Here is a 26,896-nt window from a genome sequence, read left to right as displayed (position 1 = left end):
TGTAATGCAGATATCATGTTATTCAGGTGTCCAGTCTTTCCAGTTCTATAACAACCTCATTCATACTTGCGAAGAAATATACGTCCTAAAATTACATCTTGCCTATTTTGATTGGACGTATTTTAATTTTAAATAATATTGTAAATGTTTTTAATCCTTATCTGAAGGTCAATGGCCACATTTTAGCCCAGTTTTTGCATGGTGGAGTGCACTGATAATGATGATTAACCACATATCATTGTGCAGAACGTTTTTCAACATTTCAATGTATTTTTGATTGGTGACCAGAACAAAATTCCCTGTTCTATTTACAGCAAAAATACAATTTGACAATTCCTTCGCATGACATGATTCAGATTCAGATTCAGATTCAACTTTAATTGTCATTGTCCGTGTACAGTACAGAGACAACGAAATGCATTTAGCATCTCCCTGGAAGAGCGACATAGCATATGATTTGAATAAATATTTACATTAGCATATATACAGACATAGTGTTTTTCCTGTGGGAGGAGTGTCCGGGGGGAGGGTGATTGGCAGTCACCGAGGTACGTTGTTGAGTAGAGTGACAGCCGCCGGGAAGAAGCTGTTCCTGGACCTGCTGGTCCAGCAACGGAGAGACCTGTAGCGCCTCCCGGATGGTAGGAGGGTAAACAGTCCATGGTTGGAGTGAGAGCAGTCCTTGGCGATGCTGAGCGCCCTCCGCAGACAACGCTTGCTTTGGACTTCCTGAAGTCTACAATGAGCTCCTTGGTCTTCTTGGAGTTAAGGGCCAGGTTGTTGTCAGCGCACCATGCTGCTAAGTGCTGGACCTCCTCCCTGTAGGCCGACTCATCGTTGTTGCTGTTGTCGATCTTTGAGTTGTGACTTCTATTTCATAGAAAAATAGGTGCAGGAGTTGGCCATTCAGCCCTTCGAGCCAGCACCGCCATTCAATATGATCATGGCTGATCATCTAAAATCAGTACCCCATTCCTGCTTTTTCCCCATATCCCCGATACCTTTAACCCTAAGAGCTAAAACTAACTCTCTTGAAAACATCCAGTGAATTGACCTCCACTGCCTCCTGTGACAGAGATTTCCACAGATTCACAACACTCTGGGTGAAGGTTTTTCCTCAACTCAGTCCTAAATGACCTACACCTTTATCTTAAACTGTGACCCCCGGTTCTGGACTCCCCCAACATCTGGAAAAATGACCCTGCATCTAGCCTGTCCCATCCTTTAAGAATTTTATATGTTTCTATAAGATTCTCTCTCATCCTTCTAAATTCCAGTGAATACAAAATCTTGTTCTAGTTGGCCCAATCTGGCCCAAGCCCAGTAGACCCATTCTTTCATCATTTGTCAGTCCCGCCATCCTAGAATTAATCTGGTGAACCTACACTTCACTCCCTCAATAGCAATAATGCCCATCCTCAAATCAGGAGACTAAAATTGCTTACAATACTCCAGGTGTGGTCTCACCAGAACCCTGTACAACTGCAGTAGGACATCCTTGCTCCTAAACTCAAATCCTCTTGCAATGAAGGCCAACATGCCATTAGGTTTCTTCACTGCCTGCTGTACCTGCATGCTTAAGGGCCTGTCCCACCAGCATGCGATAGCATGCGTTTATCGTGACCAAACGTGGTCGCTTGAGGCGTACGGCCTCGCGGGGCCGGTCCCACGGACGATGCGGTCTCCCAGGTCTTGCACACCGCTCTCTCCCATCTGGACAGCCAGAAGGGGGGCTACGTGAGGATGCTGTTCATAGACTACAGTTCAGCCTTCAACACGATAGTCCCCACCAGACTGGCCGGGAAGCTAATGAAATTGGGGCTCAACACCTCCCTGTGTGCCTGGGTCCTGGACTTTCTCACCGCCAGGCCCCAGGTAGTCAAGATGGGAGGGAATACATCGAAGTCCCTCACCCTGAGCACAGGATCGCCCCAGGGTTGCATCCTCAGCCCCCTATTGTACTCCCTGTACACACATGACTGTGTGGCTAGGTTCAGCTCCAACTCAATAATTAAGTTTGCTGATGACACTGGTGGTGGGCCTAATCTCAGACAACGACGAGAAGGCCTACCGGGAGGAGGTGGCTGATCTAGCACTCTGGTGCCAGGACAACAGCCTCCTCTTGAACATCAAAAAAACGAAGGAGCTGATCATGGACTTTAGGAGGGCACATCATCCGAGGACGTACACTCCATTGAGGATAAATGGGGATCCTGTGGATAGGGTGAACTGTTTTAAATATCTGGGAGTCCACATCTCCGAGGATATGACATGGGCATCACACGCCTCAGCACTCGTGAGTAAGGCAAGGCAGCGCCTTTACCACCTCAGGCAATTGAGGAAATTCAGAGTGTCTCCGAGGATCCTCCAGTGCTTCTACGCAGCGGCGGTGGAAAGCATCTTGTCCGGAAATATTACCATCTGGTTTGGGAATTGCTCTGCCAAGGACAAGAAGGCTCTGCAGAGAGTAGTGCGTTCGGCCGAAAGCACTATGGGAACTTCACTCGCTCCCCTGCAGGAACTATATAACAGGAGGTGCAACTCCAGAGCAAATAAAATCATGGGAGACCCCTGTAACGGACTGTTCCAGCTGCAGCGGTCAGGCAAACGCCTCCGTTGCCATGCGGTGAGAACGGACAGGTTGAGAAGGAGTTTCTTCCCAGAGGCCATTCGGACTGTAAACGCCTATCACCAGGGACTAACTCTACTGAACGTTTTTCCTTTCATTATTTATTATGTAAAAGAATATGTGTGTTATGATTGTGTTTATAGTTTGTTTGGTTGTTTGTCTTTTGCACAAAAGTCCGCGAGCATTGCCACTTTTATTTCACTGCACATCTCGTATGTGTATGTGACAAATAAACTTGACTTGACTTGACTTGACTTCGATCGGCGGAGGCGTATGGAGTTGTGCGAGGCTGGTCTCGACATCACGTGGGGCTCCGAAAATCCTGCACTGTCCGAAAATCCCGCGCGACAACGGCCTGTCAGCCACAGCCGCATTGAGGCCGTACGCAGCGTCTTGACGTCTTGCGCAGCTTCTTGACGTCGTACGCAGCGTCTTGACGGCGTACGCTTAGCGCGTGGTGTTGCGCGATTATGTCACCGCCCGACGCCGTGCGACGTCCAAATTCAGTCGGCCCGCCTCCTGCCTAGCTGATTGGTGAGTTTGATGTCAGGACCAGTTCCGCACAACTCCAGACGCCTCTGGTTCGAATTGGGACCGGCCCCGCGAGGCCGTACGCCTCAAGCGACCACGTTTGGTCGAGCTAGACGCATGCTATCGCATGCTGGTGGACAGGCCCTTTAATTTCAGTGACTGATATACAAAAACACCCATGTCTCGTTGCACCGCCCCTTTTCCTAATCAGTCAATTTCCGTTTACCAATACTCTCCTCCACCTAGCAGAGCTGGTCCTTACCCTCAACAACTTTTCCTTTGACTCCTCCCATTTCCTCCGAATCCAAGGCGTAGCTATGGGTACTCGCATGAGCCCTAGCTTTGCCTGCCTCTTTGTAGGGTACGTCGAATTATCCCTGTCCCAGGCATACCTGCCCTATCCCCGAACTCTACCTCCGCTACATTGACGACTGCATTGATGCTACCTCCTGCACCCATGCAGAATTGCTTACAATACTCCAGGTGTGGTCTCACCAGAACCCTGTACACCTATTGTTCACTGACTTCAGGCACTCAAATTCACCTGGACCATTTCCAACATCTCCCTGCCGTTTCTAGATCTCACCGTCTCCATCGCAGGTAACAGACTACTGACCGACATCTACTACAAACCTACTGACTCCCATAGCTATCTTAACTACACTTCTTCACACCCTGCCCAATCTGCAATTTGAGAAGGAGAAGGTTAAACGGAAGTGTCAGTGATGCAGTTGAACATAGGGGATTATGAAGGCATGAGAGGGGCCAAGATAGACTGGAAAGGGATCCTAGCAGGAATGACGGTGGAACAGCAATGGCAGGAATTTCTGGGCATAATCCGGAAGACACAGTATCATTTCATTCCAAAAAGGAAGAAAGATTCTCAGGGGAAAAGGAGGCAACCGTGGCTGACAAGAGAAGTTAGGGATAAAATAAAACTAAAAGAAAAGATGTATAACACAGCAAAGAGTAGCCGGAAGCCAGAGGATTGGGAAACTTTCATAGGACAACAGAAGGAAACAAAATGGGCAATACGGGCTGAAAAGATGAGGTACGAAGGGAAGCTGGCCAGGAATATAAAGAAGGACAGTAAAAGCTTCTTTAGATATGTTAAGGGGAAAAGAGTAGCAAAGTCAAATGTGGGTCCCTTGAAGGCAGACACGGGTGAAATTATTATGGGCAACAAGGAAATGGCAGAAGAGTTGAATAGGTACTCAGATCTGTCTTCACTAAGGAAGACACAAGCAATCTCCCAGATGTACTAGAGGACAGAGGATCTAAGGGGATAGAGGAACTGAAATAAATTTTCATTAGGCGAGAAATAGTATTGGGTTGGCTAATGGGACTGAAGGATGATAAATCCCCTGGGCCCGATGGTCTGCATCCCAGGATCCTCAGGGAGGTGGCTCTAGAAATAGTGGATGCATTGGTAATCATTTTCTAATGTTCAATAGATTCAGGATCAGTTCCTGTGGATTGAAGGATAGCTAATGTTATCCCACTTTTCAAGAAAGGAGCGAGAGAGAAAACGGGGAATTATAGACCAGTTAGCCTGACTTCGGCGGTGGGAAAGATGCTGGAGTCAATTATTAAAGAGGTAATAATGGGGCATTTGGATAGCAGTAAAATAATTAGTCCAAGTCAGCGTGGATTTATGAAAGGGAAATCATGCTTGACTAATCTTCTGGAATTTTTTGAGGATGTGACAAATAAAATGGATGAAGGGGTGCCAGTGAATGTAGTGTATCTAGACTTTCAGAAAGCCTTTGAAAGGGTGTTGACATAGATAGAAAATTGGTTGGCAGACCGGAAGCAAAGAATAGGAGTTTGCGGGTCCTTTTCAGAATGGCAGGCAGTGGTGAGTGGAGTGCCGCAAGGCTCGGTGTTGGGGCCGCAACTGTTTACCATATATTTTATTGATTTGGAAGAGGGAATTAGGAGCAACACTAGACAGTTTGCGGATGACACAAAGCTGGGTGGCAGTGTGACCTGTGAAGAGGATGTTTGGAGGTTGCAGGGTGACCTGGACAGGTTGAGTGTGTGGGCAGATGCGTGGCAGATGCAGTATAATATAGATAAATGTGAGGTTATCCACTTTGGCGGCAAAAACAAGGGGGCAGATTATTATTTCAATGGGGTTAGGTTAGGATAAGGGGGAGGTGCAGCGAGACCTGGTCGTCCTTGTACACCGGTCACTGAAAGTTGGCTTACAGGTACAGCAGGCAGTGAAGAAAGCTAATGGAATGTTGGCCTTCATAACAATAGGAGTTCAGTATAGGAGTAAAGAGGTTCTTCTGCAGTTTGTATAGGGTTCTGGTGAGACCACATCTGGAGTATTGTGTACAGTTTTGGTCTCCTAATTTGAGGGAGGACATCCTTATGATTGAGGCAGTGCAGCGTAGGTTCACGAGATTGATCCCTGGGATGGTGGGACTGTCATATGAGGAAAGATTGAAAAGACTAGGCTTGTATTTACTGGAAGGATGAGGGGGAATCTTATAGAAACATATAAAATTATAAAAGGACTGGACAAACTAGATGCAGGAAGGCCTACCATTTATTGTGTTGGTCCTGCCCTTGTTCGACGTCCCAAAATGCATCACCTCACGCTTCTCTGTATTAAATTCCACCAACCATTCCTCCGCCCACCTGGCCAATCGATCCAGATCCTGCTGAAATCTTTCACAACCATCTTCACTATCTGCAAAATCACTCACTTTTGTATCATCAGCAAACTTTCTAATCTTTCCCTGTATGTTCTCATCCAAATCATTGATGTAGATGACAAACCGTAACGGGCCCAGCACCGAACCCTGAGGCACACCACTAGTCACAGGCCTTCAGTCCAAGTCTTAAAAAGTGGGGTTACATTAGCTACTCTCCAGTCCACGGGAACTGATCCATAGTCGAGAGAACATTGGACAATTATCACCAATGCATCCATGACTTATTGGGCCACCTCCTTGAGTACTCTGTGATGCAGACCTTCAGGCCCTGGGGATTTATCTGGCTTAAGTCTCAACAGTTTACCTAACACCATTTCCTGACTAATGTGGATTCCCTTCAGTTCCTCCCTCCCGCTGGATTCTCGGTCCCCTAGTATTTCTGGGTAATTGTTTGTGTCTTCCTTAGAACCAAAGTACTTGTTTAACTGTTCTGCCATTTCCTTGGTTCCTATTATAAATTCACCTGTCTCTGATTGTAAAGGACCTACATTTGTCTTCACTAATCTTTTCCTTTTTTCATATCTAAAGCTTTTAGAGTCCGTCTTTATATTCCCCGCAAGCTTTCTTCCATGCTCTTTCTTCCCCCCCCCCCCCCCTCTTAATTAAGCCCTTTGTCCTCTTTTGAGTTCTAAATTTCTTCCAGTCCTCTTCCTCTGGCCAATTTATATGCCTTTTCCTTGGATTTATTGATCTATGGAATTTATTGATCACTTTTATGCATGGTTTGTTGACCTGTTAAGGTGGCCTATTTGCAACATTTTTAGTTGTTTCAGCACTGGAATATAACTTTCCTTACTTTTTCATGTTTCTATTGTCGCATTTTGTGCCACTGATTTTATTTTGTAGCTTATTCCATTGCTCTTCCCTGTTCTGTATTGTGTACAAATTTTTAATCCATTTATTAACAATGCAGATAAGAAACCATATAAATGGACAGCATCATTTGTAAATGACATGTATCTACTTTGATACTATTAAGCTCAGGTGTTAATAGTGTCAAGCTCAGTATATCAGTCATTTACTGATTAGGCCCAAGAATTTACATGTAAACAGTTGGAATTAGCTATAGTATACAATATTATGTTATATCAAACACAATCCTATAAAAATATTTTTGTTACTTTCAGGTGTAATGTAGTGTAAATATACTATCTTTATAATTCTTAAAGGGCATGTCCCACCAGCATGCGTTTGCATGCGTCTAGCGCGACCAAACGTGGTGGCTTGAGGCGTACGGCCTCGCGGGGCCGGTCCCACTTCCAACCGTGGAGGTGTATGGAGTTTTGCGGGGCTGGTCCCGACATCATACTCACCAATCAGCTGGGCAGGAGGCAGGCCGACTGAATTTGGACGCTGCACGTTGTCGGGCCGTGACATCATCGCACAACGGCACGCCGGGCGGTGATGTCATCGCGCAACGCCACGCGCTAGGCGTACGCCGTCAAGACGCTGCGTACGACGTCGAGGCGCTGCATACGGCCTCAATGCGGCTGCGGGCCGACAGGCCGTTGTCGCGCGGGATTTTCGGACAGTGCAAGATTTTTGGAGCCCCGCGCGATGTCGGGACCAGCCCCGCACAACTTCATACGCCTCCGCCGATCGAAGTGGGACCGGCCCCACGAGGCCGTACGCCTCAAGCGACCACGTTTGTTCGCGCTAGATGCACGCTATTGCATGCTGGTGGGACAGGCCCTTAATAGTTTAGTTTAGAGATACAGTGTGGAAACGGGACCTTCGGCCCACTGAGTCTGCACCAACCAGCGATTCCCGCACATTAACACTATCCAAGCCAATTAACCTACAAACCTGTACATCTTCGGAGTGTGGGTGGAAACCGAAGATCTCGGAGAAAACCCACGTGGTACAAACTCCGTACAGACAGCACCTGTAGTCGGGACCGAACCCGGGTCTCTGGCGCTCTAATGGCGATCACTCTACCTCTGCGCCACCGTGCCGCCGCAATGGGATCTCAAACTCGAGGGCCGCCCTCAAACTCAATAGTTGAGTTTGTTTGGCAAACATAACTTTTAGGGAAATTTGGGTCACCTCTTTTGAGTGTTGCTGCTTTATCAGTGCTCTCTCTATAACAAGTGTAAAATGATTTATGGTGTCATTTTGTTTGCATTGTGATTCTAAAGTGTGAGAACTGTGTGTGCTGAATGATGATAGAATTGAGCTAGATAGTATGCTTTGTGTTATTGAAATGTTAATATTTAATTATCGGGCTAGTTGCAGGCTATTTGAAAAGTTATGTAATTTACACACAGGCCCTTTCAGCCAGTGCACCGCAGAGCATGGCAAATTATTGTATGATAATTATCTTCATCTCGTCTATAGCTTATGAGTATTAATATTTGGGATTTTCATTTGCTCCTTTTTGTAGGCCTGTCAATCACTGCTTCTCACATGCAAATTGTTGCTGTAGTGTAATTGAAATTCACACAACTTTACGTTGAATTGCTGACTAATATTGAATTCCTTTTGTTTTAACCAGTCACTGTTTGGAAAGAACTTGAAAACTATACTTAATGAATATGTTGTTATGAAGGCAAAAGGTGAGGATAATGTGTAGGGTTAATTTGGGGATTGTGGTATTATTTCCCTAAATTTCAGATAACATGAATGTAAGAAATTTAGCCTGTGATATTGTTAGTCAATGGGAAATACACATTTGGGGCAAAGAGCTTATGATTGGGGTAATGCTTGAGAATAGAACAAAATGTAATGTCAGGGCTGGTAAACATCAGAAAACTAATGATCATCTGCATAACAAGGATATTGTCTTGTTGAATAATAGGCACGAACCTGTGTGCATCATGAACAATGGAATTTGATTTTTTCAACTATACAGATAAAGCAATATCTGTGATATTCCTCTTCCTAATGATCTCTCACCTGCACCTATGGTCAATTCTATACTGTCAAAAAAAACTTAAGCTAATTTAATACTCTTGCTTGCATCCTAACCATAAACTGTACTAAATGTGTAGGAAAGAACTGCAGATGCTGGTTTAAATCGAAGGAATTGATTTAATAAATTTCCTTGACACTGTCCTGATAATTTAGCAATGCTAGTAATGAAAATGACCTTGTTTATTAATGAAAAGCTGAATTTTGCCATGTACTTTAATATGACGAGGTCCTTTTCTCATTTCACTACTTTTATTTTAGATTCAATGCCAGAAGCTCCTGCTGTTTTGCCATCTTTGTGGAGGAAATTGGAGTATACTCTTTCTCAAATCAGGTAATGAAGTATTCTCGGACTGTGAACTCTGATTACTGCTTTTGAAAATGGATTAATTACGAAGTTTACAGGCTCCGCTATTTAATTGGTTTTGAGGAAAACTTGATTCTTTGCTAACCTGGAAACAGAATTGTTCTCCTTGTTTATGCAGTTGATTTTGGTTATCTTTGTTGCAAGTATAACCATTTGTGGTATTAAGCTCTTTCTACTTTCTACTCTATCTCCATCATCAGTCCCATGTCGCAAAACTAATCATCCTCTATTTTTGGCATGGACTTGTCAAATTATGATGCAGCTCACATGCAGCAGGAGCTGCATGAAGATCAATTAAACTGGGTTGCAAGAAGAACATTTAAAGATGACATTCAATCACCTGATCTTGCAATTGTACCCAGGTCCATGTGGTGAAAAGTTTTTGGAAAATGTACTTTCCAGATTAATATAAAATATGAATATATAATCGATCTGTTCAGCCTACCCCACCTCCCCATTTCTGAGCTGGAGGACAGACACTCTGAGAAGATCTATTTTAGCTTCAGTGTGTAACAAAAAAAGGCCTCTCTTGGTGGATATAGTCTCCCTTTAGTTGAATCAGTTGATATTCTTCCTGACATGAAGCTACTAATCTAGTTCCAATTGACTTGAATAGACCTAAAACTGAACTATTTTTCTTTAGATTTAGATTTTTTAATATTGCTGCATTGTGACAAATGTTTTTTCTTTTCTTTTCAGGAGCTTGCAACAGAGCTCTGTTGCACTTGCTGCAAACCAAAGAGGTAACTTTTAACAAAAATAATTATTTAAAATAATTTAAGGTATGCCTGTTATGGATAGAGAATCGATCCTGTTTTTACTGTCTCTAGGGCCAAATTATGGGTTTAAAATAAACATACTTATGATTGCCAGGAATATTTATGTAAACCATGCTGCTAAATACTGAAATATTATTTTTTCTACGTTGGTAACATTTACATCGTGTTTGCCCAAGGGAAATTTAAAGCCCATTCTTTAAAAGTAATATCAGGTTTTGTTTCCACAAGCTCGAACAAAAAATGCTTTGAATGAATTGAGACGCCAAGGGAACTATTCTTCAAGGCAGACACCCAGGATTAACTCTGGCCTTTTGGCAATATCTTCAGAAACAGAGCAGAGGATTATCACACCTTTGTCAGCAAGTCCAGTGGTCATTGCACACAGTTCTGGAACCAGTCCACACATTCCACAAGCTAGACTGGACAGTTATGCATGCCAAATCCACACGCAAGATGCAAATCATCCTGCCATTAAATCAGCTGGTAAGTAGGTGCTTATGGAATATAAATGTTAGTTCGCTGGAAACACGTTTGGTTTGATTTCATAGGTACGTGGGCTTAGCCACGTTTCCTCCATTAACAAATCTGTGGTGGTGCGTTGCAAAGGTTTATGTGTTTGAAACCTCTATCAGCTTGGTGGAAGAATGTGGGGTGGGGTTCATACTTTGTGATTAACATAGAACATAAAAAAGTACAGTCTAGGAACAGACTTGTCCCGCAATATCTGTGCCGAACATGGCTCCAAGGTAAACTAATCTCATCTGGCTGCACATAATCTATATCCCTCCATTCCTTGCATATCCATGTGCCTATCTAAAAGCCTCTTGAATGGCACTATTGTGTCTGCTCCCACCATCACCAGGCAGGCACCCAGGCAATCCAAAAATTGTTTAAATGAATCAGTAGATAAGTTTAAAATTCCATTCGACAAGTAAAGAAGAGCATTGGGCTATTTACTGTGAATGTAAATCATAATGTGTTTGATCTCCATTCTGCAGTGCAGGTTTCACAGTTGTTGTTTTAAAAAATATTTTTTTTCGTTAAGGTGAAGCTCTTCATGTTGTTATTTCTGGACCTTGTGATCGAAGATTACAATCTGAGCATATATCTCCAGGGAAACGAAAATGGTAAATTAATAAGCTGCAAAAAACATTTTAAATATTGTACACAATATATAACTAGATATATTGCACATTTCTAATCTAATCACCTTTGCGCAAGTGGTCTTTATATTTTCATAATTATAAGTGACATTCATTTCTTGACCATTTAATTTGCTTGGAAATGTCTGCTTTTCATCTAACAAATCACAGTGCTGGAGTAATTCAGCGGTTCAGGTAGCATCTCTGGAGAACATGGATAGGTGACGTTTTGGGTCAGAACCCTTTTTGAGACTAATTGTGGATGGGGGCTTCCTACCCAAAACTTCACTCATCCTAACAACTAATACAAACATAACTCGAAATGGCCACTAGTTTGTGGTATGAAATTAAATTCCATACAATCTGGAACGGTTTAATTTTAATGAATCTTTGTTTGTCATATTAATATGTTTAACTCGATTTTTATTGCATGATTATAAATTTATTTGGATGTTTAAAGGTTAAAGATATACTCACATTCTGTTACAAGTTTACTTCTAAGAATAAGGTGGAAAATTGTAATGCTACTAGAATCAAACGTTGTCCATGACTGCCCGGGTACTTTTGAGTCCTTGTGCACACTCCACCTAGGAGAATGATTGCTTTCCAAAGCCTGACGGTATGCAACCTTGTGTCAGGTGTTAGTTGGCTTTGAAAAAAATATTTTGAGTTCTCCCAGACCTGGACAGGCAGGCCTGCCTCTTTATACATAGTTATCCAAAGTTCTTTACATCAACATGTAAATACACTATTATATATATAACCATTTGTCCCGTAATAGAATCATAGAGTCATGAAGTGATACAGTGTGGAAACAAGCCCTTTGACCCAACTTGCCCACACTGCCCAACAATGTCCCAGCTACACTAGTCCCACTTGCCTGCGCTTAGTCCATATCCCTCCAAACCTGACCTATCCATGTACCTGTCTAACTGTTTCTTAAACGATGGAATAGTCCCAGCCTCAATTAACCCCCCCCCCGGCAGCTTGTTCCATACACCCACCACCCTTTGTGTGAAAAAGTTACCCCTCAGATTCCTATTAAATCTTTCCCCCTTCACCTTGAACCTATGTTCTCTGGTCCTCGATTCCCCTACTCTGGGCAAGGACTGTGCATCTACCCGATCTATTCCTCTCATGATTTTGTTCTAAAAGATCATCCCTCATCCTCCTGCACTTCATGGAATAGAGATCCAACGTACTCGACCTCTCCCTATAGCTCACACACTCTAGTCCTGGCAACATCCTCGTAAATCTTTTCTCAACCCTTTCAAGCTTGACAATATCTTTCATAACCTGCTGCCCAGAACTAAACACAATATTCTAAATGCGGTCTCACCAACATCTTATACAACTGCAACATGACCTCCTAACTTCTATACTCAATACTCTGATGAAGGCCAAAGTGCAAAAAGCCTTTTTGACCACCTTATCCACCTGCGACACGACCTTCAAGGAACCATGCACCTGTACTCCTAAATTGTTCTACTCTACAACACTACCCAGAGGCCTACCATTTATTGTGTAGGTCCTGCCCTTGTTCGACATCCCAAAATGCGTCATCTCACACTTCTCTGTAATAAATTCCACCAACCATTCCTCCGCCCACCTGGCCAATCGATCCAGATCCTGCTGAAATCTTTCACAACCATCTTCACTATCTGCAAAATCACTCACTTTTGTATCATCAGCAAACTTTCTAATCTTTCCCTGTATGTTCTCATCCAAATCATTGATGTAGATGACAAACCGTAACGGGCCCAGTACCGAACCACTAGTCACAGGCCTCCAGTCCAAGAAGTAACCTTCCACCATCACCCTCTGCTTCCTTCCATGGAGCCAATTTGCTATCCATTCAGGTATCTCTCCTTGGATCCCATGCGATCTAACCTTCCAGAGCAGCCTACCATGTGGAACCTTGTCGAATGCCTTACTGAAATCCATGTACACAACATCTAACAGCTCTGCCCTCATCTACCTTTTTGGTCACGTCTTCAAAAAAATGTAATATGTGGACGAATGCCAGGGTTGTAATGATATTTTGGATTGTTTATTAATGTGCTTGGCTTAGGTTTGGTTAACTCCAGTTTAAATTTTGTACCCAAGCAAATCTCAATTCTGCTTCACTTCTGTCATCGTAGCATCCAGTTTTGTGTTAAACATATTGTACTTTAAGGACCAGGTCATGGTGTGAGATTTTTCTAGTCGACCAGTATGGCAGTGGTTTGAATCTCAACATAGTGCTACACAGGGAAACTAAACAGTGCTGTTGTGATGAACTAATTAAAAAAGATTGTGATCATTACAAATAGGTTGAGGTGACACTCAATTCTGACTAAACTATGGTAATAGATGCAAAATGAATTTCTAATTTGAAGGATGCAGAATACAAGGAAAGATGGGGCATAGGAGAATTGATGTGCAGGTGACAAATCACACAGAATAATGATGTAGGGTGGAAGCAAGCAGTTATCTTCATTTATGGCTGGTAAATCTACAAACCACTAATTTTGCCATCAGGTGTAGAAGCCAAAATGTTCGTAGATAGGGCAAAGTTATGCGTTTCATAATATTTTTCTGATGATCACAGTCGCAAATTCTGCATTCCAAATGTTATCAAGGTTGTTATTGTCTTGAAGGTTGAACATATGGGTCCAGAGAGGTTTGCTTGACCTCAAACAATGGCAAGGGACATGAAGTTCCCCCCCAGCTTACTGATTTTTTTTTTGCCGTACAATAGCATTGTGATGCATGGATGGGGAACAATATTTGCCAGGGAGGCAGTCAGGGAGTTGGTTTGAGGGAGTAGTTTTGTGGGTTCCACACTGTTTAAGGATGTACTTGGATGTCAACAGACTGGGTATAGCTGTATCAAATCTGTACTGCTACATGTGAATCCCCTCCAATCTACTGTATTCCAAAATTATTTATTGTAATCATTTTGCCTACACCAGGCAGTTACTACTAATCTGGGATACTGCCTTCATAAATCTTAATAAACTTTTACAGTGGATTTTGGAAAATGACTAGCTATCTATGTATGTAGACACCAAATGAAAACTAACTTGAGCTTCACTACATTGGAGAGACCAAATTCGATCGGGTGACAACTTTACGGAGCACTCTTGTTCAATCTGAACTTCCTGTTACATGCCATCTTACTTTTCCATCCCACTCTTGCTCTGACCCATCACACTATGGCCTCCTATACTACTACAATGATACCCAATGTAAGCTTGAGAAGCAGGATCTCGTCTTCTATCTGGTCACATTACAGCCTTCTCGACTTGATATTGAATTCTATAACTTCAGGTTACTTAATTTCTCATTCTGTGTGTCATCCATCGTGTGATATTGGCTCATCTTTTTCCTGTTTTATTTCTCATTTTTCCTCTAGGAGTGGAGGATGTGCCCAGCCTAATCTATTGGGCAAGTGCTCCTGCTGAGCATTCCACAGCTCCCACATTATTTTATCAATGTTCTTCTGTCTATGTACTTCCATGTCAGTCCTCCACTCTTCCTACAGTTTAACAAGCTGCTTTAGCTTCAATCCCATTTTGACACCAACCTGAAAAATTAATTCTGTTTCTCCTCCTACAAATGTGGCTTAGCTGATTGTCTTCTGTTTTTACATTAACAGTACCTGCAGTTTTTTCCCTTTTTTACTTTCCCACCAGTTTCTTGCCAACCATCCTGATTTTTCCCTTTGTGTGCTCTCCTCTTAATGATAAATGTCAGTTAACTCCATTAACTGAACTATTGCCAAGTCTATATATATTTGAAGATCACGTGGTGGATCTCCTTTCAAGGTTGTTGCCAAGCTGACATGAAGTCACAGAATATGTTTCATTAATGGTTAACATAAAGATGTAATTTTGTCACCAGTCATTTTTGACAGCTGGTAAACAGCCAAATATTGTATTTCAAAGGGTAGATTCACATCTTAATAATCATAAATTATTTTCAGATCTGGAGACCAAATGAAATTATTAACAATTATTATTAATAATTATTGACTTGAATACTATTAAATTATTATTGTCCAATTGGCTGAAATTATTCACTGGGTCTTGTGAATTAATGCCTCTCTGTGAAATCTTATAGAAGTTTTCAATTCCGTGCAAATTTCATGGTTTAGTAATTTCACCTTTTGATTTTAGTGATTCTCCTCGCAAAAGAAGTGGCTTTGTGTCAGTGCAGAATTCAGCTACCAGAAGTGTATACAATGAAGTGGAAGAATGCCAAGTTGAAATTGCTGGTGAAAGTTTTCCAGTAAGTGTTGACCAGATAAATGTCATATAAAGGTGTAGAAATAAGGAATTGCAGATGCTTGTTTGCCAAATAAAAGATGCCAAGTGCTGGAGTAACTCAGTGGGTCAGGCAGCATCCCTGGAGAACATGGATAGGTAATGGTTCGTGGGACGTATCAGTCTAAAGAAGGGTCCCGACAACAAAGATCACCTAACCATATTCTCCAGGGATGCCGTCTGACCCACTGAGTTACTTCAGCACTTTGTGTCTTTTTTTCCATATAACGGTTGTTTTCCTACTTGCCTAAAATGGAATTGCTGCAGCTTGAATAGATAGACTAAGAATATAATGTACAGAAATTCAGAAGCAATTCTATCTAACACCATTGCCAACAGAATGACATTAATGTGTCCAGAGAAGTATTCACATGTTAACTGTCTTTGCAGAAGATGTTTTGAGAAGTTGATAACGTCTATTTATTATTTTTATTCCCTTTGTTAGATAGGGGTTAATCTTTGTGATCTTGAAAATTATGCACGATTGTGTTTTCAAGATGGTCAGTAGCAACATTTAAACTGGGAAGCAAGATTGTTGAAACCTTGAACAAATTAGTGGATTCCTCTGAAAATGTTAATGGGTCTTCTTCTTCTTATCGAGTCCACACACAAGATTAGAAGTTGTTCAGCAAGAGCTGAACACACTTCTCGGCATCTGCACAATGGTGTCTGTCTTGCGCTTCTTGTGCGTCTTGTGCGTGGTGGTGGAAAGATTGGTTGAAACAGGGCCGCAACGTGAACGCTCTTTCCTTGACCCCTGTTAATGGGTCATTTTAGTGAATAACTAGACCAAGTGCAGACCCGTTGGGTCTGTTCCCCCAAAACACCCGTTCCCTACCCTTAGCCCCCACGGGAGGCGTGGTCCTCCAACTCAAGCCGTTCCCGAACGTAAGATTCCAGCACTCCCCTGCCTCCCTCAGCAGTCAGCTTTAAAAAAAATTTCAATTGCACTTGCCCTGTGTGTTGCAATAGCAATTCGCCCTCCCCCTCCTGTGAGATGAAAAGTTCAGTGTTCCTGTGTCGCAACATTGTATTGAAGTGTGTTGAAGATGGCAGGAATGATTTTAACAGTAAAAATCTTGTGAAAGTTGGCATTTTTAATCGCGAATAATGTGAAATATAGGATGAAATCTTCAGTGAAGCTGATCACTATTAGCCGAGCCATTGTGACGTCATCAGTTGAAGTTGGTCTTTTTAAATTCAAAGTCTTTTGATTAAAAAAAAACTTTAATCAGTAATAAGTCGAGAAATAAAGCATAAAATGTTCAGTGAAGGTGGTCTCTGCCTAGCGGGGGGGGGGGAGGAAATGTCAATCAGAATATGTAAAAATTGAATTGTTACCGTGTAGTGTTTTAGCGAAGATGTAAAGACAACCACATATGCACACGTACAAGATCAGACATTTAATAAGTATATGACGATTATATGATATTGTATTGAATCATATCATAAACCCTAACGCAGATGCTAAACTGTTCTGATGGCCAGCCAGCTGGTCTTAATCCTAACGATAGACCCAAAATGCTGGAGTAACTCCACAGGTCAGGCAACATCTCTGATTCAGTCTAAACCTAATCCAGGCAAAATAATCGAAAGGACAGGAAACTAAAATGCCTAGGTTCTTGCATATGATCCTAATTGGAAACAAGAAGTTGACATCACTAAAAGTCATCACAAGAGATAGCGGACTGTCATTGAAAGTTCAATTGGGTCAATGTTGTTTTGCAAGATTCATGCAGTCCTTTACCTGCTGTGACTTGTGCTTAACTACGCGTATTTGATTGGCTCCAAGATGCTGTCTTAAGTAGTTTGAAATTTTACAACAAATTAAAAAAGGCCCACCACTACCATTTCAAGAAACTAGGATTGGATAGTAGAGAATGGGATTTTGGAAAAATGACTAGCTATCTATGCACGTGGATGCCAAATGAACAGTGAATAGACTTGAGTTTCACTCCTTTCACGTCAGTAAATTGCCACTTTTTTAACGTTTTATATAGACTATTTTTTAATGTTGGATATTTAGTCTCCAATTTGTCTGTAGCAAAGAGTCATCGAAAACGCCAGAGAGAAAATCCTGAAAGATCAATCTCTTCTAGAAAAACTTGCGGAAAACATTAACAAAGTTATGTACAGGTAATGTAAACTTGTTGCAGCGTTCGGGATTTCTCATTTCTATCTTGCTATGTAGTTTTATCTGCCAATATTGTCTCTAGGTTTTTTTTTTTATGGGATTGCCCAATTCTTGCAGAATTATAGTTACAAAATTAAAACACTCTGAAAAATTATTTGTAATCTTGAAGCATTGTTTGAATATGCAGATTACACATTTCATTGCAAATGTAATCATTAAATTATTGAATGTTAGAATTTAAATAGCCAATTATTTTTTAATTGAGTTGTACAGCATAGACGAACAATTCAGCCCATCTTAACTGGTCGGGTTTCTGAATAAACCTTTCCTGATATACAGAATCAAATGGTTATCAGACTATGGACTATGGGGTGGGTTTCTAAACAAGTCTGTCCACTCTGGGACTTGAAAGGTCTTGGGTTTCAGCTCTTTAGTCTTTCTCGTCCTTTTCAATGAATCTTGCTGACTACGCCAAAATGTAATGATGCAAGCAGGTTTCAAAGATTCAGATCCATTGTGGAGAAAGTTCACTTCAAGGTAGCAAGGAAACTAAGTTTATTACAGTGTAGTGAAATACACTACATGGGTTAGTAAATAATTAAATTAGTCGAGTCTCACGCCCTTCTGCTTGTCGGGAATTCACTGACACGGGCGTCAGCTAATAGCGACGGGTCTTGCGCCTTTACTCTGCGTGCTGAGGACTCCTTAATAGGGCCTGGCTTGGAGTACTCGTGAGCTCGCTCGTGGTGTGCACTTATGTACTCACTATTGTCAAGTATAGAGATACAGTGGAAACACTTTTCATATGGTTGTTAAGACATTAATGTATATAATGTTGATGGTATTTAGATTGTTATTTTAAGATTGTTTCCAGAAGCCTTGCACCAGTGCTTTGTAGAAAGAGCTGGTACGCACATCGTAACTTGCTGTTGATGTCTATAATGCATTGTTCTCCTGTCAGGAGGAGCGATCTTGGGGAACGGCTGCTAACCAGCAGCCGTCCGTTTAATTCACTTTTTTTTTTTTTTTTGTAGTTCTAGTAAGTCCTGTGCTTTTGTGGGAGAGATAGACTTTTTAATGTGGGTGGTAGGGGGTAACTATATTTCTAGGTCCCTACCTGGTCGGTGAGGCAGCTTTTTCTCCGGGCTGACCCGTCCTCGTGGCCTACCAGCGGGCGTGGAGCGCCGTTTGCTGGCGGGGACCGCCCAGCACCTCGGCTTCGGTGGCGGCACAGTGCTGGAGCACCATCGCGGAGCGGAGCGGGCGATGCCTTGCCTGGGTCACCGCGCTGGATCGACGCACTGGAGCTCCGGTGAGCTGTGACCGCCGAGTTCAACGCCTCCTGGCTGCGGGTCTGCTGAGCGGAGCGGGCGGCGCCGACTTCAACATCGGGAGCCTGGGAGCTCCAAACCGGCGTGGCCTTGTCGGCTTCGGAAGCCGCGGCCCCCGGTAAGGAAGCGGCCGTTCCAGGAGGCCCAGCCGCTGAGAGGACTCTCCCGACGCCGGGACAACAGCACCCGGCGAGAACGGCCAGGAACATCGGACCTCCGTAGAGGCTATAGCGGAGGCCTCAATAGGCCTGACTTTGGGAGAACTGGGGATGGGGACTGGACATTGTGCCTTCCCCCACAGTGGTAACCATTGTGGGGGGATGATTTTTGTGTGTAAGTGATTATTTTAGTTTGTGTCCAAGATGGCTGTCGGAAGGGAGAGTGTACGCTGGCGCGGTTTAGCTGCCGCTGCTCTCTCTTCACATTGTGTTTTTGATTTTTTTTGTCTTTGGATCGAATTCTGTCCTTAATTTGTGTACTGGTGATGTCTTTATTATTTATTTTACTCCGATTATATGTTTTTTACTCTTGTTAAATTCTGTAAGGTGTCCTTGAGACTTTTGAAAGGCGCCCATAAATAAAATTTATTATTATTATTATTATTATTATTATTATTATAAGTTGCTTAAGCAGTTTAAGGGTCTATCTAATTTAATGCATACATTTTATTTTTTTAAACTTAACTAATCGTTTTTGTAATATTCTAAAAGTTTAAATCTAGTTTTCCAATTCTTTTCCAGGTGTTGATACATTGTACCAGCACGTGTTATCCAAAAAAAAACACAACTTTGTGTTGTATAATCAATATAATGTAACACAATATTAAAAATATGTTTTGGTTACAGAAGTTTAGTAGACCTCCTCGTATCTAGAAACATTTCATTTCAAATCTGTATAATTTATCCAACTCATTTGTATATAGTCTGATAAAGTAAGCCATACCAAACAATCAGATGCAGATCATGTATCGCCTTTCAATTTTCTTTTAAATGCAACTTTTTGTTTTCTCTTTATAGTGAGTCTTGTGCTGGACATCCTACAAAGCCATCTGACAGTAGTAGTACATTACCGGATCAGTCCATTGATGAAATCCTAGGCCTCGGGGTAATGTTCATGTTTGCCACATACTTCTGATTATTTTATGTAACACAATTGTTGATCAATTAAATAAACTAATTATTCCTGTCTTTAATTATATTGAATAAATTAGATTTAGTGTATGAGATGTGACATTGTGCTTGCAAACGCAAGAATAGAATCAAGGACATTGCTTGCAAGATCTTTCAATAAAAATAATGGGCAAGTTCTCTTTGGGGGGAAAAAACAGTTTGATGCTGCAATTTATAAATTGCAGTGAAATTTTCATCGTGATTGGAAATTAGATTTAGCTTTTGAAATTCAATTTACTAATCCATATTCCACTGGAGTTGTGAAAGGTTCCTTTAGTTTCCTCCTCAAAAATGTTGGATTTAAATTTAATTGAAGAATGCCCGCAGTGCCATTTTGATAAGAGTTCTTCAGAATGATTGATCAAGGAACCAATCTGCAGAAATATCGCACTTGCCACTGAGCAGCCTGATTTTGAGTGTAAATAGGGAATATTGTGAAAATGCTAGAGCGAGAGAAAACATAAAACAAGGAAACATTCCTTGACTATCATTTCTTCTTTGTAAAGATAATATTCATATATTCATAGAGGACTGCTGTCTTCTAAATAAATGATCCAAAAAAAAATATGAACATTTTGTGCAAACTAAGGAGCGAACTGAAATTTTCATTATTTTTTTGTAGGATGAAGTCCACATGTCTGATGAAGCTATTCACGATATCTTGGAGCAGACTGAGTCAGATCCAGCATTTCAGGCTTTGTTTGATCTCTTTGATTATGGTTTGTACTGAACCCCCACCAGAAAGTGTACATTCCATAAGTTTATCTATGAATGTGGCTTTTCCATTAACTGTGTAGCAAGCACAACATTCTTCTGAAGACTTGCTAGCCTAATATCTATGTTGATTGATTGATTATACCTTTAATAATCCTTTACAGGAAATTACAGTGCCACGACAGCTTCAAGACAGACATAACACCACACATTTCCTCAAATGGCTTCCATACTTAACAAGTTAAAATACAAGTTAAAATACAAGTTAAAAAACAATTAATTTAAAAAAAAGTGCAGTTATTTATGCGCATTATATAACCTTATAGCAGCTGGTAAACAGGACTTCCTATGTCTCTCAGTTTTGCACATTGGTGCAATCAGCCTCTGACTGAAGATGCTGCTCTTGATCACCTTCAGGGCATGGAGTGGGTGAGTGGGGTTGGTCATTATTGAACCCAGTTTGTTCAGAGTTCTGGCCTCTGCCACCTGCTGGACCGTTCGTTGCTCAGCCCCGACCACTGAGCCGGCCTTCCTGATTAGCTTGTCCAGTCTGGATAGCTTTACAATGTGGTAAACAGCAAGCAGAATAGTAACACATTTTACAACGATTTGGCCAGCTGATGAAATTTAATGCAAAGAAGCCTGAAATTGTATGTTTTGCTAGTAGAAATTAAAAAACCCCACCAAATTAGTACAGTTTTAAATTGGTTGCATGATAATGTCCTGAAATTGGATGTATTTAAATCTTTGAAGATGGCAAGTTAAATTATTTTGGCTTAATGGATCGAGGCATGATAAGTAAAAATAAGAAAGCTAGACTTACCGTATTTCCCGGCAATGAAGACGCATCTACGACGAAGACGCACCTCCATTTTGAGTTGTTAAATTTTGAAAAAAGGCTGGCGGGACAGATCAAGGGTTTGGTTTAGTCAGTAGAAAGGAAGATGTGAAACTCCTTCAAGAAGGCAATGAGGACCGGGGAGCCTCCATCTTCACCTGTCCCACAACGCGCTGCGCGGTTCAGGTCTGAGGGACGGGGACTTCCTGGCTCAGGGAGATCACATAACGGGGAGAGAAAGTGCCTGGGACTGAGCAGCCAGCCTCCCGCCCAGTAGCGACCCACCTACCGCCACCATAACCGGTTGCGCCTGTGCCGAAGGACACGCTGGCGGTCGGGTCGGTAGAAGGCGCTTAGGTGGCGGCCGGTTCCACTGTCTGGTCCTGGTGGCCACTCGCAGCCACCCGAGCTACTTCCCTCCCCAGCCACAATTCAGTGGCTCCGCACCTGGAGTGCCGCAGCAACGGTGAGTGAGTTGCTGGCATGATCTCCGACTCCCTCCTTCTCAACGCTCCTGCTCTACCCGCAACTTTACCCCTGGCGGCCCAGCCAATTTGTGCAGCCCAGGCCATGCTGGCCCGGGCCAGACTCCCCACACGCAGCGAAAGGAACTCTCCTCCCCCAGCGGCGCTGTCCTTTTACAGCCACTTCCCACTTTACAGCCGCTTCCCATCAGCTGCCAGCAATGAGGGATAGACTTGGCTATCCCTCAGTACAGCAACATCGTTCTTGATATTGCTGTACTGAGGGATAGCCAAGTCTATATTTCTTGGCTAACAACCTAACCTTCGGCCTCCAAGACGCAGGTAAATTTTCGTGCCTTATTTTGGGGTATAAAATAGCGTCTTTATTGCCGGGAAATACGGTAATCTTTATTACCACAGATTAGGCCCTAATTTGGGACCCAGCATTTTGAGGGGATTTGGCCGTGTGCAGGTTAGAATTATGACAGTCATGTCATGACTTTATTTGCTTTTGAATTATTTGTTTTTGACCAGAGACTGTTAAGGGATAATTTGATAAAGATGTTTACAATCTTAAATGTTTTTTATAATAATACTGATAAAGCATTGCTAGTAGCAGAATACTCAGTAACAGAAAGGTACAGAAATCAGGTAATTGTTCTAAGAAATCAAAGCAAGATTAGGATTGTTTTTACTGTTTGATTTGGCATATTATGTATTATAAATTGGAATAGAAGATTGGTTATATAACTAAACAACAATGGGGAAAGGATATAAAAGTGGCATTGAAGGGTTTATGGAGATCTGAATAACTTATGTCAGTGAGTTTAACTTGTGTGAGTATTTTTCCTATACGGTTAACTGATAAAGAAATTATCTTTTTGTTGTAAAATTAATCAATATTTAATATATGCTCACTCTTTAATATAATTTGGCACATTTGTTTGTTTTTTCATTTAGGCAAGTCTAAAAAAAGTGAAGACTCAGATAAAGGACCATCCGATCAGAACAATATGAATGAAATGGAAAATAGTGCAAATACTGCATATCTGGGCAAATTTAGTACATTTCCAACTGCGGGATTAGGTGAGGTTTTTTTTATTGCTAATTTATAAAATCAAATGTATTTATAGAATCTGTTCAAATTATAATTAAATGCTTTATCTTCAAAAGATAACTAACTTTTAAAATTTGTAATTAATAACTCAAAACAATTATATTGATATGTTATAAATATACATATCTGTTTTTGTTTCCCAAGGTAACTTGGTACCTTTACCTTCAACAATCTCCGAGAAAGAGCCAAATAGTTACACAAACAAGAGCAAAGATGATGGAGCAACACATAGTACCAAAATATCTACAGAATCAACTTTAACTACAAAATCCAAAATAAATGAAAATCAGATTCTTCCAAACCTCAGTACAACTGATGCAAACAAATCTGTGGTTTCAATGGATAGTCGGAGTTCCAGCTCTCAGGGAAACAGAAGTAGTAGTTGGAGCACTGGAGAAGCTACTTCTGTATCAGATCTTCCTACATCTGCAGCTGTAATCCAGTCAACTTTATCAACATCACTAGGAACAGGGGATGTTGCTGAAATGGAAATTAGGACTCGGAATCCATCTGCTTGCAATGAAAAAACATATCAATCTCCAGTTGTGCAACAGCAGCCCCCTGAGGATACTCTGGCTATTGAAGAGTTAAATAATCAGAGTGAGAAAACTGAATCGCTATCCATAATCGTAAGTCAAAATGGGCTTGCTTCAGAAGCTAGTGATATATCTTCAATTTGTGATACGAACGAATCAAACGCCGCTACAAGTCAATCTAAACATGAAGTGCCGGCAATCAAAGCACTCGGTACTACAAAGACAAGTGTTGAGACTGGAGCTGGAGTTTGTAATGTACCGGCATCAACTAGTACTGAAACATCAGTTCAATCAACTTTTGCAGTACAGAAAAGTTCTGGTGATTCTTTTATTGCTGTGGTGGCAAGTCAGCAAAATATTTTGCACATGTCAAGAGTATCTAGAAGTCCTGCTTTAGCCACTGAAACACAGTCTCAAACTCTTCTTTCTTCTTTCCCAGAAACATCAAATAGTTCTGCTGTAAGTTCTAGTTCGGTGAACTTTCTTACATCTGATGCAGTAAAAACGAGCGTGGTTACCGTGGACGTAGAGATGCCTGATCGGATGGAGCCAGTTTCTTCCTCCGTTTCATCTTCCAAGTCAAACTCTGAGAGTAAGGTCACAACCTTACAACCAAATTTTGTTAGCTCCGGCTCGAATCCTGTAACAGAGAGTGTTTCAACTAACATGATGCCCAGGTCGACTGTCACTGCCACTTCTGCAAACTCTGAGGTTATCTCCACGTCTAAAGTTTCAAATGCTGAACCTTCCAGCACCATGGAGGTAGATCCCACAAATATAGTCACACTCAAGATAATTATTAGTGACGATCCCAAACAATTATCTTCAGATACAGAGTTAAATAATGCTGTGTCCAGTATTACAAATGAAAATGTGCCAACAATCGTATTGTCTTCTCCAGGTGGTTCCCCCATAAAAGACAAAGAGTTAAGCCATGCTGGAAGTAGCAATTGTGTTGCTGTTACAGAAACTATCTCCAGGCACAATTTGCGCACGAGAAGTGAAGAGACGGAAAGTGCTGTGAGTAGTTTGGGAATGCCAGAGGAGCCCGAGAGCAGTGTGCAAAATATTGTGTGTGCTGATGTGGAAACTATGCCCACGCAAAGCATAACCTCCAGTAACGTGACTGTCACTGCACCACCTCAGACTAACAATACTCTGTCCATTCAAAATCCACGGGGCCGAAGAAAAGACACTGGGCTTATACAATTGTTGCCCGCGGCCACCACATTTGGGCAGTCCAGCAATGTTCTTATAGCGGCTTGTGTGCAAGATTCTGCAGGACAACCTTTGATGAAAGGAGATGAATCTAGTAACAGTAACGCATTCATTTTGGATCACCGTGGGGGTTCTGCAAAAGTCTTGCTGCTACCGAGCAGCGCTGCCTCTACAACCATAACAACATCAGTTCCTCGGGCTTTATCTACACCTCCAAGGCCAAGCACTGTATTTCCCATGGGGCAGCCTGTATCTTCGAGTTTTTCACAAGGTATCAGTGCACGTAATGAGTCTCACGACAAGTCAAGTTTATTGTCATATGCACACGTATGGTGAGGCGCAGGTACAATGAAAAGCTTGCTTGCAACAGCATCACAGATGCATAGACAGACTCGGATAACATTAAAACACCAACTATACATGAATTATGCAAGAGAGGAAAAGGGAGAAAGACTGCAATAAACTAGACATTAGTGCAAATTACAATTGGAGAGCAAAACAAGTCCTTGGTAGTGCAAGAGGTGGTCTGTGGTGTTCCGTGGTAGGATTAGGGTTGTGCAGGTTGGTTCAAGAAGCTGATAATTGTAGGAAAGTAGCTGATCTTGATCCTGGTGGTGTCCAATCTTGAGCTTCCGTACCATCTGCCCAATGATACTAGCGATAAGAGTTCCATACCCATGATGATAGATACCACAAAAAGCTGGAGTAACTCAGCGGGCCACTCAGCTGTGTTGTCCTGCTGAGTTACTCCAGCTTTTTGTGTCTATCTTTGGTTTAAACCAGCATCTGCCATTCCTTCCTACATATGATAGATGTGACATTCTTCAAGCAGCATTTCATTTGATGCTAAATGCTGGGAGGGACGTGTCTGTGATGGACTTGGCTAAGTCCACTACTCTGCAGCCTCTTGCGTTCCTATGTGTTGGAATTATCATGCCAGGACATGATGCAACGTCAGGGTATTTCCTACAGTACACTTGTAGAAGTTTGTCAAAGTAGTTATTAACATGTCAAATCTTTTTAAACTTCAAAGGAAGTAAAGCACTTGCCTGCTTTGTTTGTGATTGCATTGATGTAATCATGGGACAATGAACAGCATTTATAGATCAGAGTTATTGCTGTGATGTAGCCAACTTTTATTTTTATTGCTTTCCAAGTTAAGTAGGTAATACATTGTTAAACACCCATTTAAAACAGATACTCAATGGTATAATTCAATCAGACAGTGATTAAAGATTTTTATAATAGTCAAGATAACTGCCTAGTGTCAGAAGCGGAAAGATAGCAGGCGATTGCCGGAAGCTTTTTCCCCTGCAGTTTCTTCTGTCTTCACTTCTACTCTCTGTAATAACTATATTGATGCCTTGGCACAAAATGCTGTTTGAACTAATACATTACAGAAGAGTAGCTGTGATTGTGCTTTTCGTGTCAATTCAGGTTACATTTTTATTTCCTTCCTTTTGCTATTTCTTATGAAGACATTCAGCTGAACAGTAGTCAACAGTCAAGTGTTAATTTGTCATATGAACCAGAACAATGAAATTCTTGAGATAGAAACAAAATGCTGGAGTAAGTCTGCGGGTCAGGCAGCATCTTTGGAGAAAAGGAACAGTTGACGTTTTGTGTCGGAATATTTCTTCAGACTGGATGAAATACTTGCTGCAGCGTTACAGGCACAATAGACACAACAACAACAATAAACGTGCAACAAGTTATCGGTTATTCTAAGTAAACTAGACCATGATAATGCAAAAAACAAAGTACATTGAGCAACTCCAGTAGTGCAAAGTCCACAGTGGTTCAGTGCTGTTATAGGCTTGTGCAGGGTAGTCAAGAACTGATGGTTGATGGGAATAAATTGTAAATTAACCTGGAGATAATGGTTCTTAAACTTCTGTTCCACATTCCCATGGTAGCACCAGGGAAGAGAATGTGGCCAGAGTGGTGTGGGTCTTTGATATTACCTGCCTTCTTAGTCTGCACT

General features: G+C 41.8%; 1 protein-coding gene across 4 annotated transcripts in view; it reads left to right on the top strand.

Annotated features, from left to right (window-relative positions):
- LOC116974343 (protein NPAT) overlaps positions 1-26,896 on the top strand; it is a 48,115-nt gene that overhangs the window by 5,292 nt on the left and 15,927 nt on the right. For 2 of the 4 annotated variants that reach the window (XM_033022694.1, XM_033022693.1), the window contains exons 3-13: positions 8,381-8,441; positions 9,058-9,130; positions 9,863-9,906; positions 10,171-10,425; positions 10,988-11,069; positions 15,245-15,356; positions 17,436-17,527; positions 19,873-19,960; positions 20,648-20,744; positions 23,002-23,127; positions 23,303-25,183. In XM_033022694.1, coding sequence (XP_032878585.1) covers positions 8,381-8,441; positions 9,058-9,130; positions 9,863-9,906; positions 10,171-10,425; positions 10,988-11,069; positions 15,245-15,356; positions 17,436-17,527; positions 19,873-19,960; positions 20,648-20,744; positions 23,002-23,127; positions 23,303-25,183 — 2,911 coding nt within the window. The remainder of the gene's footprint in view (positions 1-8,380; positions 8,442-9,057; positions 9,131-9,862; positions 9,907-10,170; positions 10,426-10,987; positions 11,070-15,244; positions 15,357-17,435; positions 17,528-19,872; positions 19,961-20,647; positions 20,745-23,001; positions 23,128-23,302; positions 25,184-26,896) is intronic. The other 2 variants (XM_033022696.1, XM_033022695.1) reach the window with 2 other exon arrangements.

This window comes from Amblyraja radiata, chromosome 6 (assembly GCF_010909765.2).
Source record: "Amblyraja radiata isolate CabotCenter1 chromosome 6, sAmbRad1.1.pri, whole genome shotgun sequence".
Taxonomy (NCBI): Eukaryota; Metazoa; Chordata; class Chondrichthyes; order Rajiformes; family Rajidae; genus Amblyraja; species Amblyraja radiata.
The sequence above is the reverse complement of the archived record's forward strand: the minus strand, read 5'-3'. Positions and strand labels throughout refer to the sequence as shown.